Genomic DNA, 11,519 nt, shown 5'->3' with positions numbered 1-11,519 from the left:
CTCACTTTTAAGTTTACACTTATGATCTTTTCTGTCTTGTTTACAGCTAAATCTCAACTACATAACAATAGTGTCAGACTCATATGAGATGTCCAAAGTAAACTTGTAAATGAATCAATAAAACAATTATAGTATTATCATAATTACAACTGGAAAGAAGTTCACTCAAATACTTCTATTGCGCTGGCCCCATAGCACAGTACGTAAGGGCTATACAGAGAAAGCCAGATTCTACATGGCTGGTCACAGTTGGAATCCTGGTCCCAGTGGCTTGAAACCACACCGGGTACATGCATGCCCCAAATCTTTTTTTTTTTTTTTGGAGAGGTTTTTTTGTTATAGGGCATGTGTTCTCACTAGAAAGACAGAGACAGAAACAGAAAGCGAGAAATCACCCCTCTGGGGGGTATGGATAGCGCAACTGGAAATTCCTCCATTCTCCTCTCGGGATCTTGGGCACGCATGTGCACGTGCCCGGCATGAGTTTTAACCCACTGGGTCTGGGATGTGAACCACGGTCGACTATGTGGGAGTCCAGCAACACAGCCATTATGCTAACTGCTTGTTCCCCTCCCAAATCTTAATAAGAAAGAGAAGTGGAGGCCCAGCAGATGACATAATGTTTATATCACTAGACTCCCACATAGTCAACCACAGTTGAGTCCTGGATCCGGCAGATTAAAACTCATGCCTGGCACGTGTGCATGAGTGCCCAAAATCCTGAGAAAAGAATGGAAGAGAAATAATTGTGGTGTGGCCATCTGTCCCGGGGAGGAGGGGGGTGATTTCTCGCTATCTCTCTTTCTCTTTTTTAAAGAATTATTTTTATTTAACTTTATTTATTTATTTATTTATTTATTTTCATTTGACCAGAGAAGGGGAGAGAGAGAGAAAATAAGAAAGTGAGGGGCCAGCAGGTGGTGTGGTGGTTAAGGGCGCTGGACTCAGCGGCTTGCCTTCTCTCTCTCTCTCTCTCTCTCTCTCTCTCTCACTCTGTCCCTGGGCAGAATGAAATTAAAATAAATAAATAAAGTTAAATAAAATAATTCTTTAAAAAAAAAAGAAAGAAAGAAAGAAGGAAAGCAAGAGAGAAAGTGAGAAAGCAAGCTACTAGGTCCTGGACTTGAATCGCAGTCTGCCATGAGAGTCCAGTGCCCTTAACCACCATGCCACCTGACAGCTCCCTCTTTTTCTGTCTTTCTGGCAAGTACACATCCTCTATAGCAAAAACCTCTCAAAAGAAGAGAAATGAAATTGTGGTATGACCACACCGAATTCAGGGGTGCTTTCTCTTTCTCTGTTTTCCTGGTGAGCATACATGCCCTCTAGCAATAATAAATAAATAGCTGGCCTAGAGGAGCTGGATCCCACATGGCCAACCTTAGTTTTTGTTTTTCAAGTTTTGATATAGGGCACATGAACTCACCAAAGAAAGAGAGAGAGAGAGAGAGAGAGGGAAAGTGAGAAATCACCCCTCAGGGTGACGGCTATGCCACAATCCCTTCTCCTCCATTCTCCTCTGGAGATTTTGGGCACACACGCAAACATGTCCATGCATAAATTGTTTTTAAAAGAAGATAATGGGGCCAGCAGGTGGCATGGTGGCCAAGGGTGCTGGACTCCCATATGGCTAACTGTGGTTCAAGTCCCAGAACTGGCAGCTTGCTTTCTCATTTTCTTTCTCTCTCTCTCTCTCTGTCTCTCTCTGGTCAAATTAAAATAAATTTTAAAAGTTAAAATAAAAATAATTCTTAAAAAAAAAAAGATAATGAAAGCCAGAAGCTAGTACAGTGGTTAAGACACCGGACTCCAACATGGCCACCGTAGTTCAAGTTCTAGATCTGGCAGCTTGCTTTCTCACTTTCTCTCTCTCTCTGATGAGCACATGTGCCCTATAACAAATCAAAATAATATTTTTTTTAAAAAAAGAAGATAGTCGGGAACCAGCAGTTAGTGTAATGGCTATGTTGCTAGATTCCCACGTAGTCGACCGCGGTTCGCATCCTGGACCCGGTGGCTTAAAACTCACGCTGGGCGCGTGTGCGTGCGTGCCCAAGATCCCGAGAAGAGAATGGAGGAAAAGGGATTGCGGCATGACCATCCCCTCTGGGGGGTGATTTCTTGCTTTCTGTCTCTATGTCTCTCTCTGTCTGTCTGGAAAGCGCACGCGCCCTGTAGCGAAAACCTCTCCCCCCCCTAAAAAAAAAAAGATAATGGAGAAATGAACATTCACATAAAATACATGAAATATAAAATATAGCAGGTGGCATGGCACATGACCAACTGTACAGTTCAAGTCTTAGATCTGGTAGTTTGAAAAAACATGTCAGGGGGACCAGCAATTGGCATAATGGCTATGTCCCTGGACTTCCATGTAGTTGACTGCGGTTCAAGTTCTGGACCCAGTGACTTAAACTCACACCAGGCATGTGTGAGTGCATGCCCAAGATCCTGACAAGAAAATGGAGAAGAAGGGATTGTGGCATGGCCATCCCCCCTGGGGGGTGATTTCTCGCTTTCTGTCTGTCTCTCTTTGTCTTTCTGGTGAGTACATGCGTCCTATAGCAAAAAAGCAAAAAACCCTTCACAACAAAAACAAAACAAAAAACAAAACAAAACATGTCAGGTGTGTGTATGTACCTAAAACCTCAATAAGACAGTGGAAGAGAAGAAGATTGTGATGTGGTCATCCCCCTGGGGGTGCTTTTTCACTTTCCATCTCTTTATCTATGGTGAATGCACACACCTTATAGCAAAATATAAACAACTTCGAGTCCTGTGACATAATGCTAGTAATTTATCTCCCAATATCTATTTTTCTCTTCTTTTATAGTAGTAATAGGAAGCTGACTAGAAAAAAAAATTTTTAAACATTTTTTGCCATAGGGCACATGCACCCACTGGAAAGAAACAGAGAGGGAAAGTGAGAAGTCATCCCCCAGGGGTGAGGCCATGAAGCTCTCCCTTCTCCTCCATTGTCCTCTCAAGATTTTGGACATGCACGCTTATGTGTCTAGCATGTTTCACAAGCCACCAGGTCCAGACTTGAACCTTTCAGTTGGCTGTGTAAAATCCTGCACCTTAACCACCATTTCTGGTTAGCCCAGAAATACGATTTTTTTGTTTTAACAATTACTTATTTTGGGACCAGCAGATGGCATAATGGTGCTGCTGGACTCCCACATAGTTGACCATGGTTTGAGTTCTGGACTGGCAGCTTGAAACTCACGCCTGGTGCATATGCATGAGTGCCCAGAATCCCCAGAGAATGGAGAAGGGATTGCGGCACGTCCATCCCTCTGATGGTGGGTGATTTCTCACTTTCTGTCTCTCTATCTCTGTCTCTACGGTGAGTGAATGCACCCTATAGCAAAAATCTCTCTCTAAAAAAAAAAAAAAAAAAAAAAAAAAAACAGTCCCCCCCCCAGCCAGTAGAAGGAACCAATTTTACCAACACCTTGATCTCAGGCATCTAGCTTCCATAAGTATGAGAAAGTAAATTTCGGGACCAGCAGTTCACGTAATGGCTCCTATGTCGCTGGACTCCCACGTAGTCGACTGCGGTTCGCGTCCTGGACCCGGTGGCTTAAAACTCACGCCGGGCATGTTTTCATGCCCAAGATCCCGAGAGGAGAATGAAGGAGAAGGGATTGCGGTGTGGCCATCCCCCCTGGGGGGTGATTTCTCACTTTATATCAAAAAAAAAAAAAGAAAGAAAGAAAGAAAGAAAGTAAATTTCCATTGTTAAAGTTACAAAGTTGGGGGCCAGCAGGTAGCATGGTGGTTATAGCACTGGACTCCCACATGGCCAACCATTGTTCAAGTCCCAGATCCAGTGGCCCCAAAATCACAACAAATAAATAAATATTTTTTTTTAATTCACTCAGGAATGAATAAATAAAATTAAATAAAGTAACTCTTTAAAAAGAAAGGGGGGACCAGCAGGTGGCGTGGTGATTAAGGTGCTGGACACTCCCACATGGCTGACCACAGTTCAAGTCCTGGACCTGGTGGCTTGCTTTCTCACTTTCCCTCTTTCTCTGTGTCTCTCTCTGGTCAAATTAAAGTAAAATGAATGAATAAATAAAATTAAAACAAAAAATTAAAATCTTACCTGCCACCTTCTCGCCTGTGTGTTACTTCTTGTAGCAGCGCAAGTCAGAATGTTTTTTTCACTCCTCTTTCACACAATTCAGGGCCATCCTCCCTGGGGGGTGATTTCTCACTTTCCCTCTGTCTGCCTTTCCTGGGCAAGAGCACACGCCCTAAGGCAAAAACCTCTAAAAAAAAAAAAAATGTGTGAAGCGCTTGTGGAATCCAAGCAAGCCACCTGTGGGGAGTGAGGTCAGGAAAGATATACCAAAGGAAGTACCAATTAGATTGAACACAGGAGTAAAAAGGACTTAGCTGGTACTAAGGGGGTCCCTGGGTGAACTATTCCAGAGACAAGACTTTACTTCCAACAGGCCCCTTTCCATCTACCTTGATTGCCAGAGAGCACATGTGCTCATCAGAGAGAACCCCCCAACAGGGAATCGGTCATGCTGCGACCCCTTTCCCATTCCTCTATCCTGTTGGATTTGGAGCACTGACACACACATTTTCCCCCAGCATGTCTTTCAAGTCTTCTGGCTGGAATTCAAACAGTGGTTTGGGATCTAGTGCCCTTAGCCACTAGGCCACAGGACTTAGTGCCCTTAGCCACTAGGCCACAGGGCTGGCCCTCTCCATTCACTTTTATTTTTTAAATAATTATTTTATTTAACTTTATTTATTTTAATTTGACCAGAGAGGGATAGAGTGAGAGAGTGGGAAAGTGAGAAAGCAAGTCGCCAGATTCCCAAAATGTTGTGGGAGTCCTTGTGGGAGTCCAGCACTCTCAACCCTCAACCACCACACCACCTGCCAGCCCCACTCTCCATTCACTTTTGGCCTCGCAAATCCTCCCAGCGGACCAGGGTTGTGTTTCTAGACAATTATGCCATGTTACTTCGCTCAACTTTTCGACGGCTTCTTGTATTGATAAAAACAAAATCTCAACCATCTCCTAGGATATCTATCCCAAAGTCCCTACCAATTCTAGCACCATTTCATGCCATTCCTCCCATCCCCGCCCACCCCCCACTCACTTTTAGTTTCTTCACACACGTCTTCAGGGTTTTCCACCTTTTTATAATTTGAAGGTTTCCCCTCAAGGTGTCCAATTTGCTTGGAATGCTACTTCCACTCTCACCTTTTAAGTAATTAACCCCTATTTATCCTTCAGCTTTCAGCTGACTAAATAAGGCTTCTCACCCTCTACTTCTTCTAACTGTAATTAAGCTAATTATGCAGACTAAGTCTGCTTCTCCAGTAGGCTATAGAGACCACTGTTTTGATTATAACTATATCCCCAGGACCTAGCATTGTGCCTAACCCATACCCAACAAATATTTGAGAAATGGTCCAACTGGGGAACTAAAATTAGTTTTTTGTAACTGGAGTTTAGAGGAACTTACCAAAACCCTTCCTAAAATCTGTTTATCAGTGGTGGCTGGTAGGACCATTAAGTACAGACATTAGCACCATGTCTACCTTAAGTTAGATTCAGAGTGACAAACTTTGGGCCCAACTCTGCCTAGGTAGACCACTGACTGCACTGGTTGTGAGGAAAAGCCTTGCCTTACCTTTAATGATTTTGTAAGCTGGGACACTCCAAACTTCTGAGTTTTTTTCTCCCCAGCTCTTTTTTTTAGGTAGGCACTGGACAGGGCAAAGGATGGGAATGCCAGCACTACTCTGAAACCACAGGACACTCACTGACCTGGTCTAAATCCAAACGTGACCAATTTTTGGCATTCTTGATAAGACAACTCTGGAGCAGCTTGCAGTGCTAAGAGCTGACACTAGATGGCACTACACCCCTAACATGCCCAATACAGGTATGCAGTGGAATTCAGCTGCCTCAGAGGTGCTTTTAGAACCAAGGAAGATAAAAGGAAGTAAGCTTCATATTTAGCAACCCTAAGTCTTTTTTTAAAGAATTATTTTTAATTAACTTACTTTTTTTTTTATTTAAATTTGACCAGAGAGGTACAGAGTGAGAGAAAGAGGGAAAGTGGGAAAGCCAGCCACCAGGTCCAGGACTGGGACCGCAGTTGGCCATGTGGGAGTCCAGTGCCCTTAACCACAGTGCCCCAGCAGCCCTAAGTCTGTCATCCCTCAGGGAAACGGCTTCCATCTCAGACCTGATTAGACAAATAAGACAAGCACACAGCGTGGCTGCTCTGACGGCTTTATTATCTCCTTTGCAGAGCTGGCAGGACCTCATAGCTGGAGAGCTGAAAGGGAAGCCAAGAAGCTGCAGTTTCAGTATGGATCATTAAAGGGGTACAGAGGGTGCCCTGCATCTCTTGGGACCCTCTTCCCATCCACCTGGAAAGAATGAGAGACAGATAACGCCATTAGTGTGAGTTGATATCCTGAAGGCTCAGGCCATCTTCCTCAAGTCTTCCTGACCATCGCCGGTGTATTGCACTGTGCCAGATGGCAGTGGCCAGGACTCTGGCCTCAGAGAACACCACAGTATCAACAGCATTCCAGCACGAAACCTATACCCTGGTATGTGGTACCCCTGCCCAAGAGTTTGCGGTCTTGACTGGGAACAAGTGCCCGGGGCCTACTTATTTCCATATGTACAGCTCCAGTCAACTCAACTCATTCCTCTACTGTAACAAGACCAAGAATGCCTTCTGGGCCTAGCAGATGGCGTAGTGGTTATGTTGTTGGACTCCCACATGACAAACTGCAGTTTGAGTCCCAGATCTGGTCGCTTGAAACACACAGGGCATGTGACCACGTGCCCAAGATCCTGGGAGGAGAATGAAGGAGAAGGGGTTGTTGTAGCGTGGCCATCCCCTCGGAGGGTGATTGCTCACTTTCCCTCTCACCATCTCTGTCTCCCTCTCTCTCCAGCGAAGAGAGAGGGAAAAAACTCTAAAAAGGCAAAAAAAAAAAAACCTAAAAATAAAAAGAATGCCTTCTGGCTCCCCTCATTTCATTTACTGAGAACCTACTACAAGGCAGGAACTGGATTAATTTTACAAATAGGAAACTCAGGCTTGGAGAAGCTAAATAACTTGTTCAAGGTTACAAGCTATCAAGAAGCATGACTCAGACTCATAGGCTATATATGCCTTACTTATTCGGGAGCCACACTACTTCGCTGAGTACAATGAAAAGAAAAGAGACCATAGTATCCTGGACAGCAGTCCCACCAACATCCTGCCCCTCCTCCAAGCAGCAAGCGGGAGGCCAGACCTGGGCTAAACCCCACCCCAAATTTCACATTCCCTGACTCAGGGGAGTGACATTCTCACCGTAATCATGGGCACAATATATCGCCAGTTTTTGTTCAAGGCATCTAGTTGCTTCATCTCTTCTGGGCTAAAAGTGAAGTCAAACACCTAGGAACAAGGAGTGAGGGTCAGGAAGGTCAGCACTGTTAAGTGAAAGCTGGAGTTCTACACCCTCCCTTCTTAGCCAGGCACAGATGGGGCCAGAATGTGTCCCAAAGAGCTAAAGAACCCATTACCAAGTACCTGGATGTTCTGAAGGATACGAGAGGGAGTGACACTTTTGGGTATGCAGATCACTTTCCGCTGGACCTGCCACCTAAGATGAGGGTTTAAGGTAGATGAAGGAGGAGTCAGTATTCACAGCATTGTTTTGTTCTCCCTATAGCTGTCCTAAGCTCCTGGAGCACCTGAGCCCCACTGGAATGGGAAATATGCTTCAGAGTGGCCTGCCCCAGATCACATGGCAACACCCTCAGCCTCTCTAGGCACTTGGGTAAGGAATCCCTCAACCCTTGCCTCGCAGCCCAGGGGCCCTATCCCCAACTAGATCCCCTTTCCCCAAGACTGCCCCGCACCTGAGCAGGATCTGAGCTGGAGATCGGCCATACTTTTCAGCCAAAGCCAGGACCACTGGTTCCTCAAGCAGGACCGGCTCACCAGGGTCACGCCACGCACGATCTGAAGAGCCCAAGGGACTGTAAGCAGTCACCTCCAGACCACGTGCTTGACAGTGGGCAATCAGCTCCTTCTGTGCCAAGTAGGGGTGACATTCCACCTGAGACAAAGAACAGTCCATCACCATGGGGTGGCCCCACACACATATGCATGTCTGGAACCAACCTTCCATTGCTGACCCCCCTACTTCTCCTCAGCTTGCATTCCTCATAGTTTTGCACTGACAATTTCATTTTCTCTCAGTTTTTCAACGCCCACTTTCTTTTTTTAAGGCTTTTTGGTGTAGGGTTCATACACTCGCCAGAGAGGGAGAGATAGAAAATGAGAAGGCACAGGGCTGGCAAGTGGTGTGATGGTTAAGGAGCTGGATTCCCACATGGCTGAGCACGGTTCAAGTCCCGGACCCAGCAGCTTGCTTTCTCACTTTTCCCTCTCTCTCATCAGTCAAATTAAAATAATGATGATGATGGATGATGATAAAAAATAAAAAAAGGGAAAAAAGAAAATGAGAGGGGCTGGCAGGTGGCATAGTGGTTGAGCGTGCTGGACTCCCACATGATGGCCGACCGCAGTTCAAGTCCTGGACCTGGCGGCTTGCTTTCTCACTTTCCCTCTCTTTCTCACTCTGTCCCTCTGTGGTCAAATTAAAATAAAGAAAGTTAAATAATTTTTAAAAAGAGAGAGAGAGAGAAAGAGAGAGAGAAAGAGAGAGAGAAGGTGCTCCCGTTTCCCTCAGGGATGACCATGCCGTAGTGCTGTAGTTCTTTCACCTCCACCCTCCTCTCAGGATTTTGGGCCATGTATGCACAAGCAGCACCCAGAGTGATTTTTGAAGCTGCCAGGTCCAGGACTTGAACTATAGTCCACCATGTGGGATCCAGCCGCTTTTACTACTGCACCACCTGGCTACCCCTCAATGCCCACATTTATGCAGCGGGTCTCTACACCAACACTTGAGACAACTAGCCAACAGACCTAGCACCTGCCCACTCCTGCTCTTGTATCCACAAATCCCCCAGTCACTGGTCTGCTTGCTGTGCTCACCTGCAAGACAGCCGGGCGCACCGAGGCCACACTGAGTATATCATCTATCTGCCGGCTGTTGAAGTTGGATAGGCCCAATGCCCGCACCAGTCCCTTGGCCACCAGTGCCTCCAGAGCCTTCCAGGTCTCCTTGTAGTGGGTGGAGTCATAGCGTACTGTCCCATCAGCATTCTTTGGGAAGGGGTTGTCTCCTCGCCTAAGTGAAAGACGGCCCCCCAAATGTGGGCATGAATGCCAGGCTTTTGCCCTACCTGCTCATATAGCTACTCTATGTCCCATACCCCAATCCAAAGTGGGCAAAGGGCCAAGAATGAGCAACAGCCATGCGTTTTCATCCTTCCAAATCACAACCCAAGTATCAAGTCTACATGGAATGCCCATTCCCTTGCCTCTTCTTCCTAGACCCAAGTTCGATCTCTGCTGGGAAGTCTTTAACTCCTTCCTCCTTAGGGAGTTATATGCTCTTCCAGCCCTCTTTCAGCACAGGGTACAGTGCTAATGGAGGCCCTCCTTATACCCTTTGCTGAGACTTATTGAGTACTACCACCCTCGGGCCTCATTCAGCAGAAGGGTCAGCCATGTCTCCTAAAGAGAGAAAGAGGGCCGGCGAGTGGCATGGTGGTTAAGGCACTGAACTCCCATATGCTGACTGTGGTTCTAGTCTCAGATCTGGTGGCTTGCTTTCTCACTTTCCTTCTCTCTCTCTGTCTCTTTGTGTGTGCCTCTCTGGTCAAACTTTAAAAAATCATAATAATAAATAAATAATTCTAAAAAAAGAAGAAAGGGAGGGACGGCTTGTGCAAATCCTCGGCACCCGCCATGTGAAGTTGTACTCCTTCTTCTGAAGCTACACTCCTGACTGCTGCAGCAGCGAAAGTCAAGATCCCATGTCAAGCTCCTCAGCTTGTCACATTGAGTGCTCCTCTCCTGTCCTGTGATTTACAGCAAGTTACTAATACCAACTGCCCTCCCCGGGTGAAGGTCTTAGCAAGGCTCACTCGAAGGCATAAGGCCAGTGCATTAGGTACAGGTCCAGATACTCCAGCTGGAGGTCAGCCAGCGTCTTCCGGAGGGCAGGCTCCACATCCTCGGGGTGGTGCTTGGTGTTCCACAGCTTGGATGTCACAAACAGCTCCTCCCGAGACACCCCCTGGTGCAGGAGGCAGGACACACACTGTGAAGAGGCATGGGCACCCAGCCCACCCACCCTCACCACTGGGAGACAAACTAGAAGGAAGCTGACTCCAGAGTCCCTCCAGCTATGCCCCAGTGACAGATGCAGCCTCTGCGTTCCCTCACCACATCCTTCTGTGAGGTCCCAAGCCTTTACCTTGCCAGGTCCCACGTTCTCCTTCAGGGCCTCCCCAATCTCAGTCTCGTTGCCGTAGATGGCAGCACAGTCAATGTGGCGGTAGCCTACGCTAAGGGCATACTTAACAGCTGCTTTTACCTGCCAAGAGAAAGGTACAGAGGTTTCAGTTCTGGTGGTCTGGGCCAGACTCTGCCTCCCTAAGGGGCATTGGTAGCAGAGTAAGAGTGTACCAAGGCCATCCATGCAGCTGTAATTAAATGGAGGATGGCTCTAGTCAAGGAGACCAGAAGTCTCTTCAGAGGCCCAAACCCTTAGTCCTGCCTCCACCCACAGCCTATCCAAGCCATCTCAGCAAGGCCCTGCAAAAAACACAATACGGGGCCAGCAGGTGGTGTGGTGGTTAAGGATGCTGGATTCCCACATGGCAGACCACAGTTCGAGTCCTGGACCTGGTGGCTTGCTTTCTCTTTCTCTCTCTCTCTCTCTCTCTCTCCCTGGTCAAATTAAAATTTAAAAATACAGTTAAATAAAATAATTCTTTTAAAAAAAACACACACAATATGAAAAGACTTCAAAAGGTTCATGGAAAATGGAATTAGAGTATGAGTTTATTTTGGTGCCAGGAATGAAAATCAAGTCTTTTCTAATACACATTTTCCATAAAGTTCTTGAAGAATCTATGTATGTTCTCAGCATCTAACACAAAGGTTTTAACAAATATTTTTGAATCAGAGATGGATGGATAGAGGACAGAAGTATAGATTATGGAGACAGGTCCCCAACTCTGAGCAATAGGTTAGAGCAACATAATTACAGGAAAAAAAAAAAAATTATTAGGCCAAACCACACAGGGAGAGACCCTCAGAGTATAAGCAGAGAGAGTTCTGGGAGCTCAGGCCCCCAACATAGGTAAGGGGAGAATTAAGGAAGGCAGAAAAGGGCCGAGAGGCCCCTGATGAGAGAAGAATGCAGATATCAAGTAGGAAGATGAGTCAGTCAATTGGTAAAAACCTGAATAGAGGGGCTGGCATGTAGCAAGGAGGTTAGGGCACTGGATTTTCACATGGCCAACTGCAGTTCAAGTCCTGGACCTGGTGGCTGGCTTTCTCACTTTCCTTCTCTCTCCGTCCCTCTCTGGTCAAATTAAAAAA

The 11,519-nt window shown here is 46.3% G+C and overlaps 1 protein-coding gene across 1 annotated transcript in view; it reads right to left on the bottom strand.

Annotated features, from left to right (window-relative positions):
- Positions 1-6,258: 6,258 nt before the first annotated feature.
- Positions 6,259-11,519, bottom strand: part of AKR1A1 (aldo-keto reductase family 1 member A1) — a 17,805-nt gene continuing 12,544 nt past the window's right edge. The window contains exons 3-9 of the mRNA XM_006153816.3: positions 10,387-10,506; positions 10,055-10,206; positions 9,057-9,252; positions 7,913-8,112; positions 7,581-7,653; positions 7,359-7,445; positions 6,259-6,414 (exon numbers count right to left, since the gene is read on the bottom strand). Of these exons, the coding sequence (XP_006153878.1) occupies positions 6,349-6,414; positions 7,359-7,445; positions 7,581-7,653; positions 7,913-8,112; positions 9,057-9,252; positions 10,055-10,206; positions 10,387-10,506 (894 nt within the window). The 3' untranslated portion in view covers positions 6,259-6,348. The remainder of the gene's footprint in view (positions 6,415-7,358; positions 7,446-7,580; positions 7,654-7,912; positions 8,113-9,056; positions 9,253-10,054; positions 10,207-10,386; positions 10,507-11,519) is intronic.

Source organism: Tupaia chinensis, unplaced genomic scaffold (genome assembly GCF_000334495.1).
Source record: "Tupaia chinensis unplaced genomic scaffold, TupChi_1.0 Scaffold000387_1, whole genome shotgun sequence".
In the NCBI taxonomy this organism is placed as follows: Eukaryota; Metazoa; Chordata; class Mammalia; order Scandentia; family Tupaiidae; genus Tupaia; species Tupaia belangeri.
The sequence above is the reverse complement of the archived record's forward strand: the minus strand, read 5'-3'. Positions and strand labels throughout refer to the sequence as shown.